At 35.0% G+C, this 18,775-nt stretch overlaps 1 protein-coding gene and 1 long non-coding RNA gene across 2 annotated transcripts in view; one reads left to right on the top strand and one right to left on the bottom strand.

Moving 5' to 3' along the window:
• LOC145668418 (uncharacterized) overlaps nucleotides 1-18,775 on the top strand; it is a 268,390-nt gene that overhangs the window by 192,848 nt on the left and 56,767 nt on the right. Inside the window, exons 3-4 of the mRNA XM_081736231.1 lie at nucleotides 6,253-6,385; nucleotides 16,594-16,727. Coding sequence (XP_081592357.1) covers nucleotides 6,253-6,385; nucleotides 16,594-16,727 — 267 coding nt within the window. The remainder of the gene's footprint in view (nucleotides 1-6,252; nucleotides 6,386-16,593; nucleotides 16,728-18,775) is intronic.
• On the bottom strand, nucleotides 362-18,760 carry LOC145668419 (uncharacterized). The gene is made up of 2 exons (XR_014128026.1): nucleotides 18,514-18,760; nucleotides 362-715 (listed from the first exon to the last, which is right to left on the bottom strand). It is a non-coding gene; the product is annotated as an uncharacterized LOC145668419 (long non-coding RNA).

Raw genomic sequence — 18,775 nt, 5'->3', positions numbered from 1 at the left:
GTTTCTAATGTGGTACAACATTTTGTTGTTGGTTTACACAAGACTTGCATCTAAATTCGTGCTTGCGTTTAATAGACTTACATCTGCGATTTTGAGGGGATTGTTAATTGCGATAACTTCCAATTTTTTGAAGACAGTTTATCCAGAATAGTTTGACTTGAACTGACAATTATTGAATTGTATAGCCAATACATTTAGCCAATTCTTCTTCTAATTTCTTCACCAGGTCCAACTTCATCAGTCATGTCACTGCTTGCAGATTAGTTGTCATTATTACATCAGATCTCGAGAGCCAAGCAAATACATAATCGATTGATATTGGAATACATAATCCATTGATCAGAAAACAGATTCTTGAACATTTGAACTTTCAACCGTTTATTCAAAGGTGTTTCTGATGTCCCACGTATTACAAGATTTCTGCACTCTATAATTCTCTTTAACGTTGCATTTCCCACCTTCAAATTAGAACTGGTCCTAATATGGTTCAACTTTCACTTAACAACAATCAATGACTTTACTTAAAATTTTAGTATCAAAAGACTAATTTCCTGATAAAATATTGGTTCACAAACACGAGAAAAGTTTCTACTAACTTTTCCATTATCTTCTAATTATAATCGGATCATAACATCCTAACATGCAATCATACAGTGTCTGTATCAGGGGCAGGAAATCTGCAGCCTTCGTTTTTATAAAGCGTGTCCTTCTGGGTCTGTTGGAAAAAATCAAAATAATGTAAGGAATATGAAATATACTAGATAGTAAGTGAGTAAAAACTAAATAAATGATTACTTTCTTTATCTTTTAAAATATATCATAGTATTGTAGATCTTGATGTACATTATTATTAATGTAACTAATAATTGTGAAAATAACTACTAGGCATTGTCAATGCGGACATTAAGACAAAGGAAAAGATTCTCACCCCTAGTATTATACGAAGAGTATAATAAGATACAAGTATTCCTGACGATGGCTGTAGGTCGTCAGAAACAGTTATGTATTAAAATAAACACGACGTTACCTAAAACAGATGTTCTTTGGCGTGGGAGACCCGGGTTCGATTCTCGGTAGGATCTCATATGCTTTAGGTCCCACGTTAAGGTATAGGTGAACATATATACCCTCGCTCTTGAAAGCGACGCTAAACTCAAATCATATCAAACCTAAGATAAATGTTAATTCATGAAAATTGAATAAAATATCTTGAAGATATTGACTATTTAACATCCTGATGAGTGAATTATAATTCACGAGTGGTGAAAGCACAAAGCATTCTACGACAATATTATAGTTGAAGAGCTTCGGACAAATGCAATCAAAAAGAGGAAAAGGAAACATTGAAATGAAAAAAAAGTGGATTGAATTTGTCGTATTCACAAACAGAATTCTCAATGTTGTTGATGGAGCTAGGAATGATTCAGTTAACTAAATGGAACAAACACAACGTTTTAGAATATTCTACAGGGATTTTGAACATTAAAGTAACTTCCGGTGAAATTGCAATTAGGGGTACTAGAGTAAACTGTAACATTTTAAGATAATACTACGTAATCAGTCAATTACTTTGTAGTTTAAAATTTTCCCACTGATTATAGTTTCCGCACCTGTTCATGTCTTTCAAATTATTAGATAGTTTTCAATACTAAGTGTTTGCAATTTCAATGATTATCAGAAAATATTATTTGCTTAAACTATACGTGTGAAAAATCAATCATCCCTTCGTAGTATAGTTGCTTTTATGTTATTGTCTCTAGATCTTTTTCCCTGAAGTATTTCGTTACAAATTCGTGCTAGCAAATTAAACAAATATTACGGATAGTCAAGGTCTTAGAGTTAGGAAAATCAAGACAGAATATTTACATTGCCTTCTCAGCAAAAGAATGTAATTGTGACTGTAATAATACGAAGAGGTGATAATGACGAGTAAATGTAAGAACTTGGGATCAATACTGCATTAAAATTCAAGAGTATTAGAAAAAGTAAACAGCAGAATTAGTAGCTGTTGGACAAAATAAAAAGAAGTGACAGGAGTATTGTGTGACCGTAGGGTATCAATACGCCTTAAAGAAAAAGTTCGAAAAACAATAGTGAGACCTGTCTTATTATACGGAGCAGAATGTTGCACGACGAAGAAGAGATAGTAACAGAAGTTCATGTTGCGGAGATTAAGACGTTGAGGTGGATGTGTGGAGTGCTGCAGAAGGGCAGAATTAAGAATGAGGTGATCCAGGGAACAGTAAAGGTGAGACCAGTAATGAAAAAAAAAAACTACAAGAAAAGTGACTGAGATGGTTTCAGCATGTAGGGACTTCGGACATGTAGCTCAGAGAGTAGGTGCTATAGAACTGAGTGAGAAAAGAAGTGCGAGGCCGGCCAAAGAAGAAGTTTGGAAACAATGTTACCAACGGTCCACTGTGATATCAAAGTGGATGTGACACAAGATAGAAACAAGTGGAAAACAGCAATCCGACAAGTCAGACCCCAGCTAACTGGGAGAAAGGCTTCGAAGAAGAAATTTAACAAATATTATGCATAAACACAAGTGGATGACCATATTGTTAGAAGATCAGAATGTTCTTTAATTAATATATGGTCCGTAACAACATGAAAAATGTATTAATATCAGGTCTATTAAAAAGTATTAAGACTTTTGCACACGAGATAGCATTAGGGTCGAAAATTTCAGTGTAAATGAATCACAACCTGTCAGGTCGTAATTTGATAGATAGTAATTACAGTTAGTAGATGTGTAAAGAGTGTTGAAATTTTTATAATCAGACGTAAGGTATGGCGCCTTAAAAATCAGTGAACTTTTAAAACTGCGCTATATTTTACAATTTTATTTGGATAAAGGAACAAATGCTACTTTGACTTGCGAAGAAATTTGTGCTTTTTGTGGACAAGATACTTTATCAAAGGCAAAAAAAAAAAAAGGTTCAGTCGCTTTTGTTTTGGAATTTTCGATGTCTAAGATGCTCCTCGCAGTGAATGACTAATTAGTTAAAGTGGATGATATTCTGGTAAAAATCGAGGAAGACCGGGATGTAAGCAATCATGATATCACTAATGACCCAAACATCCATCATTAAACCAGTGTTAAACCATTTGAAGGAAGCTGGCTACAGAAAGCCGTGATTCAAGTCATAAACATTTACACTTGCGAACTTCTATCTGTGAATCACTATGAACTATAACAAACTACAGCCATTTCTGAAGCAGTTGATTATGAGTGATGAAAAGTGGAAGCCTACTATAACAATGTCCAAAAAGATCGTAGTCGAAGCAAAGAGAAGCTCCATTGCCTGCGACAAAGCCCACACTGACATCTAGAAAGGTTATGGTGGTATTGGTGGTACTGGAAGGACATTGTGCATCAGAACTCCTGCTGCCTGGCAGAACGATAGACTCGGACTTGTACTGTTAACAAAATTAGCCTAGCAATTCAAAAGAAATGACTGGAACTGATCATCAGAAAAGGTGCAATATACCACATTGACAACGCCAGGTCGCATACATCCTTAACGACCTGTTAGAAATTGAGAAAGCTTAGAAATGCTTCACCTTGTAGGCTGGACTTGGTACTGTCGGTATCATTTATTTCAAGCATGTATCACTTATCAAGGACGTATCACAATTTCTTCTGACCAGAAGCAACCAAAGCTTCATAGAGACAGGAATGTAGTGTGATGGAAAAAAGCCAGAAGTTTATATATACAGGGTGCGGCACGTAAAACCGGCCCGTAAAGTGAACACATAAAATGAAATGTAATGTATTGAATATGATTAACTACAACACATAAATGAAATGTAATGTATTGAATATGACTACTCACCTTCACAGCAGCCTTCACAGTAGGTGCTGAAAGTGTCCTCCGCCCACTTCAACACACATGTGAGCACGATTGAGGAGATTCATATATACCCTTGTCAGTTCTTGTGTTGTAATGCTATTGGTGACATCCTTGATCCTGGTCTTGAGTTCTTCAATTGTGTGTGGATTTGTTTCGTATACTCTTCCCTTTAACAGTCTCCATAAGTAAAAGTCACACGTGGACAAGTCTGGTAACCGAGGAGGCCACAAGCCTTTGCTGATTGTCCTCTCTGGTGTAAACATCTCATGCACAAGGGACAATGATGCAGCTGATGTGTGGCATGTTGCACCGTCCTGCTGAAAGTAACAACTGACGCTTCTCTTCGGTCAAGTGTGTATAAAACTCCTCCAAGATTCCCATATACACGTCACTGTTCACTGTCGTCTCAAAGAGAATTGTCCCTGTCGTCTCAATGGGCCCAATAACGCGTGTGGTGGAAATGGCACACCAAACACCAATCTTCTCATCATGCAAGGGTACCTGGTGGATTGCGTGTGGATTTTCTGTCGACCAATACCGGTTGTTTTGGGAATTTACGCACCCAGACAGGTGGAACCACGCCTCGTCACTCATGATGAGTTCTTGCACAACACTTATCCGGTACGGTTTTAACTTCAGTCCCCTTAAAACACGTCTGCAACTTCTCTCACTCGCATGAACCTGTTGACTCAATCTCCTGGTTGACTTTCGAGGACTTCTTGTCATTATCTCCTCCACCTGCATCTTTAATTCAGGTGTGCAGACAGATGGTCGTCTGTTCCTGGGAGCATTTTGAACCGATCCTGTACGCCGCCATTTTTCAATCAATTCCTGAATGGTGCTTTTTGCAGGCACAGAACGTCCTGGAAATTTCTCCCGAAACAAATTCTTTGTTTTCACAAAAGATCCAGTGAGAATGAACCCTTCAACAATGGCAACACGCTCGGGTATCGAATACGGCATTATCACACACTGACACTCACCCGGCTTAACACAACGAGGCCTTTTTCTCAACTGGTTTCGACAAGTTTCACTGGCTGCGGCTGCACGTGACTGCTGCAGGTCACGTAAGTCGACCCGACCTCGACACATCATCTCTTGGTAGGAAGGTAGATTATTTACGTGTTGCCAAAAACACAATATACCAGAATATTACGACGGGCCGGTTTTACGTGCCGCACCCTGTATATAACAAAATGGTACATGTCTTCTTAGTTTTGATCTCTAAAGTCTCAGTAGATGTAGGTAACTTGATACTATGGTTAATTTAAACTAATTATTTGTTAGATTATCATGTGTTGAATACAGCGAACATTTTCTCATGAATTAATGATTGGTTATATTTTAAATGAAGACGTCAGCACCAAGGGTATATGCCCCTGTTAAGAAATGTTTTCACTTATGCATAAACTTGACATATAGTTGACATTTTTCTAATGGAAACAAAGCAAGAGTAAAATCTCTTATTTTGAATGCGAGGTAGGAAAGAGAGACTGACAGGCAAATTCATCGTCAATCTAGTCTAACCAAATGATTTAATCTAATGAAACAAATACTTATTTGGAATGTGTTGAAGTAAATCAAATGTGTAAAAAGAATCAAATTTCTTATCAATAGAAACTGCACAGGTCCAGCAGAGTTTGTCATATGTAAGTCCAAGTGTTGGATCTTATTCTCACTTACATTTAAATATAGCTCAACGCACTTCTCCAGTTTAGTTGGTGGATTAAAAATAACTTCCCTTTCTGGATTTATGGCTGTACGAGAGAGAAAATATTGATCAAAGTGGAATCCAAATAAATAATCAGGTTTACACAAACACACACACACACACACACACATATATATATATATATATATATATATATATATATATATATATATATATATATATATATATATATATATATATATATATATATATATATATATATATATATATATATATATAACTACTACCTTCAGGAATAAAATAACAGATCACTTGCACAGAAGGCACGCAGATTAGACAATCGGTTATGAAGGCGAACGTCTTCAATTTTAATGATTTCTGTGATGTGTTTTCGCATATGAAAAAGCATATCATAACGTTTTTATTAAAATAGATATAAGATAATAATAATAATAATAATAATAATAATAATAATAATAATAATAATAATAATAATAATAATAATAATAATAATAATAATAATAATAATATACTGCTATGTATTCATGGACTATACAAATATAACACCCGATAACTAAATCAGTAGTGATAAACGCATTTTCCACTCTGATTATACGTACTGTAGTTCAAATTCAAGTGATCTAGTCTTATTGTAAGTACTTAATTGTTTCATTTGTAACTATAGCTTTGTTTTTTGTCGTTCTTTTAATCTTTTATCCATAGAAATCACAATCTGGGATGACAAAAGTGACACTTCAGGATCTCACTTTTAATAGTAGTGGTACTTACGTCTGTGAGGTTTCTTCTGACATACCATTTACAACTGTCAGCGCAGAGTACAAAATGAATGTAGTGGGTAAGAAATCTTATTGTTATTCAATTTTATATTTTGTTGTAAAGCTAGTTACATATATGTTGCAATTGTTTCTCAACGTAAGATCTTTCTGATTCATTGGTGGTTATAATAATGGCAATAGTAGAGAGACGATTTCTACATGAGGATGGCAAAATATGATATATCACGTTTTGATGGCTTTTTGACATTTTTGCTTCGGTAGTCGGTCACACTGATATTTTCAAGCTGTCAAAAGTTGATATTGGATTAATTAATAGTTCTTTGTTTGGCAGTGTGTATTTCGTTGTTAGTAGTGAATTGAAAGTACTTTTAATTTATTTTAAAGATATTCTAATATACTTTCCTGTAAAATTTTGATAGGTGTACATATCATGTTTTATCATCCTAGCAGAGATTTGGTCCCATCCAGTATTGGTAAATTGTGTTAAACTTGTGATTCTTGCAAGGATTTACAAGTTAAGATTACCCTTGTATCTAATCTGTCTTTTACCTGCGTTTGAGACATTGAATTCGTCTTTCTATTTGAGAGTGGAATTTAAGAAATTCGAGCAAGTAGATGAAATATAATATCTAATCTTTGCATCATAAAACTCATTGTACTAACTTGATTGCGTTTATCACCAAATGACCAAAAGACAGGTTTCCCTCTATGGTTCCCCCATGTTAATTTAGACCAGTCATTAGTAACTGGATAGTCAATGAATCTTCGTTTGCTGTTATCATTTTCAGCAAACTAAACAGCTATATAAAAAAAGGGGGGTCAACTACGTAGAGATGCAAAAAAGCCAGCTTTTTTGGATCGATGGTTTTTTCACATAAAAGGGAAAAAAACGAGAATTTTGGAAATTTTGGCATTTTTCATTTTCATGATTTTTCTATCTAAATAGCTTTCTTATAGTATATTCTATAGTTAGATAAGAATTCCATGATTTAAATGCGATATTTCGCTCTGAAATTCACCATCAAGATGGATGGAGCACATGTTTTACGAATTAAGGCTAACATGAAGAATGTAGTATTTGAGGGCAATTTTAGAGGCTATTTAACTTTATTTTAAGTTTTGAGTTATCGACATTTTTTTCTTCTCTAGATCATTTCAATTTGTCACCCGTGTTTCATTTTCAAGAACTTAGTACTCTAGCTTCTAGCGCAAAAGTTAAACTAACGTTTTCTATATATGCGTCAAAGCGTACGTTTTCAATATATCCGTCAAACCGTACTTCCACATTTCTGTTACAATGTAGCTGTGCAGTAATTTAGCAATAATTTTCCAGACACAACCTTGAATACCAATTTATACAAATAATCAGTAGCGGATTTAGAAAAGTACTTTAGGAGGGGTTTCTCTGATTGTTTCGTTTTCTAAAAAGTCCTAATTTTATTTGGGAGGTGCTTGAAGTTTATGAGTACAGGCATAACTAATATTTCGTTTCATTTATATGTTTAGCAATAATCTTCCGGATCATTTTATACTGAGAATCAGTGGCGGATTTAGAAAAGTATTTTGGGAGTTGGTTTTCTTACTAATGTTTAGTTTTTCTAAACATTCGTAATTTTTATTTGACGGGAGCTTAAAGTTTATGAGTAAAGGCATAACTATAGATATTTCGTTTGTTGCAGACATTCCGTAATTTTGGGGAACAGGCTTCAGTCCAAAAGACTGCCCCCTTAACCTTCGCAAAACCGTCACTGCTGGTAATTAGTAATAATAACGATTTAAAAACAATAAGAAAGGAAGTCGGCCAACTCACAGTACACGCACTATTTCTACATTCACAGATGGAATGAAGAAAAGCTTTGTCAGAATGGTCGAATGTTGGGTTGAATCCCGGACTTCCCGATAGAAGCGCAAAAGCTAACCACTCAGTCATGTATGTTGTGCAGTTGTATTTAGCTTAACTTAAATATATTCCGTACTCCTTTTTTGGGGGGAGGGGGGAGTTCCGTAATGATATGTTGAATCCCTCTTGTTAAAAATTAAGAAAACTTGAGGATTGGGTAAACCGTGATGGTGGTTATATAAAACTTAACTGTAGAATTTCAAGAATATACAGAACCAAACGCTCTAGATGTGCAGCCTAATATTTCTCTTATGTTTTATTTTAATTTTATTTTGTTTCAAAAAGAGGGTATGGAATATTTTGAAGTAAAAATACTACATACAATTTTGCTAGTTATTTATGTATCTTTTTTTTTTTTTAAAAAAAAAAAAAAAAAAGAAGTGTTAACTTTTAGGGTTGGCTGGTTTACACCAACTTTTTTTTTAATAACTGGTTTAAACCCAAAAAATAAAAAGAACGAAAAATGCGAATCGTGTGAACTTCATGGTGACGTTTCCACATATCAAACTACCTGCATTAGTTTTATTTCCCTTTCACCTTTTAATCAAGGTGTTCTCGGTCGAACCACAACCCTTCTTTCATGCGTAAACCAAGTAGCGGTTCGGATGTCATTTTAAGCGAAAGTCTTCTCCTTGATAATCTCGGCATTACGTAAGGATGTTAAGCCTAAACATACGAAACGAAACCAAATTGTATATTTCTGCATGCCTAAATGCCTGTTGTTTTATAAAGAAGCCAAGATTACTTAAATATATTGATAGAAATTGGCAAAATTTATCGATTGCCTACGTAGCTTCCAACATTAGCTTGGATTGGACTTTCCATGATATCTACGTATCTGTACTAAATTTATAATTTAATACCTCAGTTTTAGCGTACTGATTATGATACGTTGACCTTTAAATTTTACATGCAAAGCAATAACAGGATTTTCCCATTATTGTTTTACATTTCAAGTAATGACGGGATTTTCCCGATGGCTAGGGCGGGAGCTTCTCAATTTTAGACATTTACTGACCGGACTTCTTTAAGCTTATGGGACTTCTTCCAGCATAACCCCGCTGTTGCATAACAACACCAAGGCGAAACAAACTTATTTTTGTGAATATGTAATATAAACACATAAAGCAAAATATCTAAATCAAAAAACCTGATTAAACCAAAAAAGCCTGGTTTAAACATCCCTCCAGAAACGGGTTTTCGTCATTTCCAAAAACAACCATGGTTCTTGCCAACTCTGCTTACTTTTGTATATAGGAAATTAAAAACTTCTTATTATATACATTGGTTAATCCTTTGGAATTCGTAATGTAAATATGTTGAAGTAAAATTGTTTGAAATATCTTTTCGAAATTCATGGTTTATTTTCAAGGTTTTATATTATTATCAGCATCAACCACTAATTAAATGACTTTTTGTGTTATAGAGAAGCGAAACAAAGTGTGCTTTATCAATTTAAAGCAGAATTTTGCAAAAAGCCCAAAATTTCCCAAGCAAAAAAGCGAAGCAGAAAAAACCGAGTTTTTTTTAAAAAAAGCCGTTTTTTTTTCGAGTCCTTGCATCTTTACACCTACGTAACTTTACGTCGATAAAAAACAGTGGTGACAGACAAAGAAGAGAATCGATGATGATGTCTACGATTTTGCATAACTCGTGGATACATGACTTATTTATACACTTCCAATACTTAATTCCATTTCTCTACATTGTCATTTTCCCTTATTTATTCCACCTGTTATGTCTGTCCCTTCTCCAATCGCAAAACTGTGTTCCTACATCATCCAATCTTCCTGTTGGAAATGATTGATTTACAATTTCTAACCACACTCTTTAGGGTTAAATTTTCAAAAGTTGGTTGCGTGTTTGATTTGATTTTCAGTACCTAGTCTGCATGTGACATAGACCTACAGTTTAATGTGTGTTTCAAACCATATAAGCTCTCACGGAAAATCGATTCCGGCAAAACTATATACAGATGCTGATCCATCTCCACAAATTGAAATTGTTGCTTACCTTAGAAGATATAGCACTACGCCACCGTCCATCATGGTTGATGTAATAACCACTATTGTGACTACTGCGAGACAACGTAGCACAGTTTCCATTGCAATAGATTTCATTGCAGCTGTACGATAGGTATATTTTCCTACTTGTGCTTACAGGCTTTCTAGAAGTCATTTATCGTGTGAATTGGACGTGATAAAAGATGCTATTTGAAGCTTCCAAAAGCACAGTAATTAATGGGATTGGCATCTGGACTTTTAATGGAAATACTCTTGAAAGAAAATCGATAAATACCACTTGTAGTTACCATACGTAAAGGCGACATTTTTTCCTGTTTGGCTTGAAGCTTTGCCCAGGTGCAATTCCACACAGAGAGTGTCAACGCAATATAATGATGATATTTCGCCTATTTAAATTGGGAATAGAATATAAATTACTTGGTTGTAACCATAATTAACTGTTTGCGTTTTCTCTGGTGGCGTGTTGTTTGCCACGACTCGATTTTTGTGTTGCTTGCCACGATTTTGCCACAGTATTTGAATTCTGATCTTATCATATCTCATTATCGTGAAAATTCAGACACATCTGGAGTAAAAGGAAGGGTTGCCAGACACCTCGGTTTTTGATCCTCTCGAACAAGTGGTAAATCTTCTCGCCTTTGGGTATCATTAGACTCACTGCTGAAAGAGAACATTATGTTGCAAACAAATGAATACAAAACGTCATTAATATCTCAATAGCTTAGTAAACTGATATCATTGCATTTTCTCTTTAATGGAGTTCTTAATGTTACTTCCTGTTACATAATGTTATGTTTTTCGCTATGCTACGCGATTAAGGAACTGGGTTTTATATACTTAAGAAACATGAAATGGAATATTTCAATATTATGTCCCACGATTATGTCGTGCAGGCAAAATGATATGGTAATGATAAGAACGAATGAAAAATAGTGTAATGAAAAAAGTGGGTGCAAAAAGAACCCCAGAAAACTCACGCACACAGTGTTTGTCCACCACAAAACCCACTTTGCGCAAGGAAATTACTGCAGCTGAACGCCAGTTTACACTGGCATATCTAACAAATCTAGAGATGAAACACAATACGATAATAATAATAATAATAATAATAATAATAATAATAAATAACTGTGTAAGTAATAACAGGAAGGTTGACAAATAGCTGACTAAAGTTTATCCAGTAAATGACGTCTTACTAAAGAGTTATATGCAGCTTCAGAATTAATTAAGTCTATGGGTTTATGTGACATTTCGTTGCATAGTTTAGGAAGCTTGTATGTAGAACAGAGAACGTTGAACTACTGAAAGTCTATGTCGTACTGTATAATTAAAGTCATCAGAATAAATTGTAATTAATTTATTGATTGCGTCACTGCCAGAATTGCTTGAAAAGTTAAGCAAATATTTCTCATTTCTGTACACCGAGAATCCACCTGAGACCGATCTTATGTACTATTACATCAAAAAGCCAATATTTTAAATTGTTCTTCTTTGCTTTCTTCTGGGAGTTGTTCAGTATCAAATGAGTTATATTTCGATTGCGAGATTCAACCTTTTACATTTATATGGTCTAAATTTTACCTTCAAATTTGCGAGAAAATTAATGGTTCTAACTTAGAGGAACATAATCTGTCCGTTTACTTCTGCCATAGGTTTTACTTGTTTCAATTCGTACACAGGGCTCCCTTGTGGCTGTGATGATAACGTACGTGCCTTTGGTGTGGGTGACCTAGTTTCGATTGCCAGTGCAAACTCATGTTGATCGAAAACCATGTTAAGCTGTAGTCCTAGACCTTATAGTCTGCTGCTGAATGTTGTGCTTAACTCAAACCCACTCCAGTTCGTGCACATTCCATTTTGTTTCAGATAGGCTATGGAGGGATTGTCGACCCTTGTATTTTAATAATCTCTCTGGGATTGACTTGATTTAGAGTTCGTTCTGCATTGTGGAATCTGAACCACATGAGCTCCCTCTGAGTTTCGAACCCGAATCGCCCACGCCAAAAGCGTATACGCTAACCGCTTAGCCACTAGAGAGCTCTTTGTGTGAGGCAAGTAACAATAGAAAAATCACTAAATTCTTGTATTACTAATAGACTAAAATTTCCCTCCTCTCACCAAATTTATTTAAAACATCGCTAAATCCATATTTTTAAATCTAATTTTGTTTAATTTGATCTCTAGAAAGGCTATGAAATATTAAAAAAAAATATCGCACCCCCTGAAGAAGGTCAGGATCCCCATTTGTCGGGATTGCTACCTTCTTATGAGTAGTTCTGATGCTATGCCTAGGTTTAATGTTGGCTACACAGTCGAACACAAACAAATTGTACGCCATATCAATTTTGAAAATGAATGTGGAGAGTTTCTAAGCAAACAAATTATTATATCGAGTGCTTAAACTCACCTTGAATAAATTTAACTGTGGCGTTAACAGCCGATAGCGCAGTAATTGAATACCGTGCTTGGGACAGTTTGCATTGTATGTATTCTGTTTATAAAAATAATAGATTTGATTGTTATAATATGGTCATCTGGCAACCCTTAGCTTATGAGTCGATTTTGTATAAATCTTCACGATTGTGGTACATGATAAGCCAGAAAGAACAATACCGTGGCAAACAACACATAATATTTTCTCTTACTTACGAATTTTGAGATCCGATATGCGATACGATTTGCCTTAGTAACAAAAACCAATAGTAATATACAAGCTTTCAAAATACTTCTTTTCATTCATCCAGTATGTTACATCATTCTTTTTCATGAACACTGCAACAGGCGATGGCCGGAACGTTTAGACTGTAATTTGTGCTTTATTTATCATAACAAATTTTCAGTGACCAAGAGCTAGATGGCGCTCGTACAGCCTGGTGTCCTTGTTCTTTCGCTACGCTATATGCCGTAGTTTAACGCTTGTATACTGACCTTGCGTACAAATTGCAGTCTCAATTTGTGATGGTTTTGCTCGTTGGTTGGGTCACACGTGATTTTTTGACAATAAGACGTTGTGATAGTGAGTCCTTACGGGCCACTATATCGTGGATCTTACTAATACCCTTATTGAATCTTGTAAGTCGTGGGAGACTACTGTGTGTAATGCTTTATTGTAACACTAACAATGGCCCGTTCTGCCACAAACCTATTGTTGTAACACTGTTCTACTATGCGAGAATTGCTCAAGTTTGCACGAAAAAGAAGCACGAAGTATCCTTCCGAAAAGTTCTTTGGATAGCATTTTGTTTACTACTACACCAGAATAGGAACCTGGAATGTGAGATCCCTGCTATAGTGTGGAAAACTGAAAAACCTGAAGAAAGAAATGGAACGCATGAAGATAGATATCTTGGGAATCAGCGAAGTTAGATGGCCTGATGGAGGAGACATGTGGAGCGGGGACTTCGGAATTATTTACTCAGGAGTTGTGAACGGTACAGCAGGAGTCGGTTTTGTCTTGAATAAGAAGATAGGACAGAAAGTTACAGGCAGCTGGAGATACAATGGAAGGATAGTAATGTTGAAGATAGCAACCGAATCGAGGAATATAACGATAATTCAAGTATATATACCTACCTCAAGCTACACAGATGAGGAAGTAGAAGAAACTAATGAGCAAATAGAAGTAGTATTGATGAAAGTTCAAGACCAGGACAATATAATCATCATGGTGACTGGAACGCAGTAGTCGGTGAAAGCGAAGAAGAGAATGTAACTATGAATTTCGGCCTAGGAGAAAGGAATGTGAGAGGTGCACGATTAGTTGAGTCCTGCAAAAGCAATAATCTGACGGTAACGAACACTCTCTTCGAGCAACCACTAAGAAGAAGATACACATGGACAAGACCAGTAGACAAGGAAAGATACGAAATAGACTACATACTTTGAAATCAACTGAAAAACAGTAAGAGTTACCCAGGAGCAGACGTTGACTTGACTCAAACCATAATTTAGTTTTAATTAAGAGTGAATTACGACTAAAGAGGAAACGAGTGATAGCACCAAAAAAAAAAAAAAAAAGATGGAACAATCAAGCTAAGAAGAGATGAAAACATGAAAAAGGAATTTGCAAATGCAACAAAGAGACGTCTATGGTAGATTTAGCAGGTGATGACATCGACTCAAAATGGGAAGCCATGAAAGCAGGGATTACAAAGCTTCCAACGAGCATATAGGAAGAAAAACGAGAACCCAATATAAACCCTGGATAACAGCAGAAATATTGAAAATGATGGAGAAAACAAGACAGTTCAAGATAACAAAAAAAGAAGAGGAATACAGAAGGTGCAGAAATCACATCAACAGAGAAGTAAAGAAGACCAGAGAAAACTTTTTAAACAACTTGTGCAAAGAAAGTGACAAAAATATAGTCAAAGGCAATGCAGAAACGCCATATAATAAGGTTAAAACAGTTTGGTGAGAAAAACAAAAACACAGACATTATCATAGACAAAGACGGAACAACGCCAATAGAAGAGGAGCAGATAACAAGAAGATGGAATGAATACATTGAAGACCTCTACAGAGGAAACAGAGTGAACGAAGAAGAAATAGAAAAGGAAGAAGACGTTGATGAAAATAAATTAGGACCATCAATTTTACAGTGCGAATTTGACAATGCTTTGGAGAAAATTCAACATGGTAAAGCCTCATTGATACATCAAATACCAATGGAAATGATTAAGAATCTCGCAATAGCAACAGAGAAGGAACTATTTAATCTTATTAATGAAATGTACATCTCCGGAAAAATACCAAGAGATTTCGAGAGAAACATATTGTTCCCTATCCCGAAGAGGAAAGGCACACGGAAATGCGACGAACACAGTACTCTAAGTTTGCTTTCTCACGCATCAAAAATACTGTGCACAATTATCGCACAACGAATAGAAGGGAAAATCGAAGAACAGCTATCGGAGGACCAGTTTGGAATCAGGAGGAAAAGGGAACAAGGAAGCAATACTGAGTCCACGGTTGATAAGGAACAGCACATCAGAATAAACAAAAAAATTGTGATAGCATTAAGAGAAAGCTTTTGACAACGTAAATGGAAACATCATGTTCAGAGAGTTGAAGAATCTGAAAGTGGATTACAGAGACAGAAGAATAATATACCAACTTTATAGGAACCGGACGGCTGTTATAGAAAGGGATCAAAAGGAAGCAGGAATAAGTAAAGGAGTTAGGCAAGAAAGCTGTAAAAGTAAATGGTCAGGTTTTCAGCACAATAAGGTTTGCTGATGACATAGTATTGATGGCGGAGAACTATGAGGACTTCTAGGAAGCACTTTCAAACTTGAACGACCAACTGGAGAAAACTTGCAAATTAAAGATGAATAAAAAGAAAACCAAAGTGATAAAGTGCACAAGAGCAAACAGGAAAAGGCAAATGTATGGCTAGGTGGAGAGAAAATCAAAGACGTTAAGACTTTCCCCTATTTAGGAAGTCTAATATCCTCAAACGGAAGAAGTGAAAAAGACGTAATTTCCAGAATAGCGCAGGCTAAACAAGCTGAGTTGAGTTGAGTTGATTTTGAGTTTTACGTCCCGTTCAGCAGTGAGGCTATATGAGACGTGGACCTACTGATTAACGTGGAATCCAAACCACATGAGCTCCCGCCGGGAATCGAACCCGGGCCTCCCACGCCAAAGGAAGGCTAAACAAGCATTCTATAGGAAAAGAGGAATACTAACATCAAGAAATGTGTCGCTGGACGTCCGTAAACGATTTTTTAAGAGACTGGTATGGAGCGTGGCCCTTTATGGAGCAGACGCATGGACATTGGGGAAAGGTGAAATATCAAAACTGATCAGCATGTAGCCGTGAGTTAACTCTTTCAAATTCGTATTGGTGAATATAATATTCGTTTACTAAGTATCAAAAAGACTCCGTCTTCCAAGTATAAACATTCTACACTTATAAAAGAGTTATCCTGTCCGTTTTGCATTCAACAGATTTAATTCGTGCAAGTAGGTAACATTATTCGAATTCCGCATATCAAAAGCTCATATACCTAGGTCTCTACTATACTCAATACTTGCAAATAAATGTATCATCTAATGAGAGTGAAGTTATTCTTCCAAAAATGTGAATTGGAGAATTTTCCCTTATTCCCCCCAGGAAATTCGCACTCTGCGTATAAAAACAAGCAACAATAGTAATTATTCAATAACGGCTTAAGGTTAAATGTGCTTAATTTGAAAATTCCACTCACCTGGTAAGTTCGAAATGAGCCCCAAGTTCGCACCGAATTCCTCATATTCATTGTTTCTGTATATTTGTTCGTGCTACAATAACGTACTTTAGATTTCATATGTGATATAGAAGTGTTGTTTGAACTTTCAGCCCTCCCTGATAGCGACCCCATTCTAAGAGGATTCAAGAACACATATTCCATTGGAGAAATTGTTGAAGGCAACTGTACATCAGGCAAATCTAGTCCATCAGCAATACTTGTTTGGTACATAAACAATAATCGGGTAAGTATTGATACAAAATTTGTTTACATGTACAGCTTGTTCCAAAAATCTTGGTCTCCCACCTTGCTTTAGAAGGCGATATTCTGGCAACTACATACGGGAAATTTTACTACTTTGGCTTGAAATTGGCAGAAACACTATATATGTTAGATACAATTCCAACTGGAAATAAGGATATAGGGCTTTTCAAAGAGAGAAGGGTGACCAGGAAAGTTTTAATATAACTATACTTTGTGACTATTTGTATTTCAAATTTTTATCTATAGATGCTATTATTGTACAAATTAGTTCTCGAGGATATGACATCTCTCATAAATTATCTATGGCAAGTATAGTTATGAAAACCAAATACTATTCAGGTTCATTTTTCTTCATGAAAACTACGAATATTCTCTCATAAGTAATTTTCAACTCATCATGTTTCCAAGTCGTCTGATTCAAGAAGTGATGTAGATAATGTAATTTCAATCCATTGGACTTTCTTTGGAGTTATCAAAAAGACAAAGGAATCCGTATAGATATAGATGGTCAAAAATCTTAAATACAACATTCGAAAAAACATCGAAATATTAGGATTGAAACATGGCAAAAGATGTTTAATATTTTTTATTCTAAGATTTAAATCTGGACTCGTTGTACACTTTCGAATTTATCTTTTACATACAATTATCATAGATTATTATTTCGAAAGAAAACTTTAGCCACAATTATGCTAAACGTTTTAAATTTTATGTAAAGGAAAATCCTATAGTTCCGTTTGAAAAATGCAATACAATTTCTCATATGGCTAACAATGAAAGATAAACATGAAAAGTCAAACTACCATAAAACTGATGTCTGATGTTTGCTTGCCAAGGAACCAATTAAAGAACGCATTACACAGGCATAACTACAGGGTAATAGGGAGTCAGCCCCTTAGAAAATTGTTGTCTCCTAAGATACATTGGACAACATGCTGACACTGAGGTCCTTGAAAGGTTTTTTTAAATTATCAGAAGTAAGAGGCCATGGTTCCCCATACCAAAATATTTTGTTATGCCAATGATCATAGATATTTCTGTATGATTTCGAAAGTGATAGCAAAAGTGTTTTGTTGCTGAAATTCATTTAATATAATTGATCTCGATCTAGCTTGGATAATAGATCTGGCTTTGTAAAGATTATCTCGAAATTGTGTCAACAATGAGATTAGACAATATTCGTTGCTCGGTATTTATGCGTTCAGAAAATGAAATTGTTGTTTTCCCATGGAGGATGGATCGAGGTGGTGGAATGATAGTGAAATATTTAAAACAGTGTAATGTTTAGTGGTAATTTATATTTTTAGTTTATTTATCTTAGGTTGTATACTTTTTTAACAATTAACAGGACTAAGAAAATCCAGAAAGTTCCTAACATATACAATAAGATAAGAAATAATACACTAGTGAAATACGTAACTAATGTAAAACTTTTTAGATGCTAAAAAAAGCTGCAAACAAGTACTCGATTTAATATATATAATTTACTTATAAGTAATACGTAAAAAGAATTAGTATTGAATATCAAATATTCTTAGCCCACTAAAATATGGATGTAAAACATTAAGTAGAGTATCATGGTTTCTGAAAAGTGGTTAAGTGAAATACAAAATGATACTGCTTCATTTTCATTAGTTTGCTATATAGAACATAGAATGGATATAAAAGTTCATTTACAGAAAAGAAGAAGGGCAAGATCTGTCAGACCTGTAATTATCGTAAATATTAAAATAGTTTATATAATTACAAAATAGCAGAATACATACCAGTACCATATAGTATGTTGCTTAACCTACTAATTTTTTGACAAGTCTTTACTAATGTAAACAAATTTCAATTTCACAAGAATTTATTCGATAGCCAGAAACCAGTCTTCTTCCATTAGGTACAGTCTAATTACATCTTAAATTGCCCCCAAATTTGTGTAATATTTAAGCACAAAATTTACTATCTATTATTCCATAGACATCACTGTAATCATGATATACAAGGTATATAAAATAACCTAAACTTCCATTGTATATTTAT

Source organism: Thermobia domestica, chromosome 13 (genome assembly GCF_964235325.1).
Source record: "Thermobia domestica chromosome 13, izTheDome1.hap1.1, whole genome shotgun sequence".
In the NCBI taxonomy this organism is placed as follows: Eukaryota; Metazoa; Arthropoda; class Insecta; order Zygentoma; family Lepismatidae; genus Thermobia; species Thermobia domestica.
Note: the sequence above shows the minus strand (reverse complement) of the source record. Positions and strands in the feature narration are given on the sequence as shown.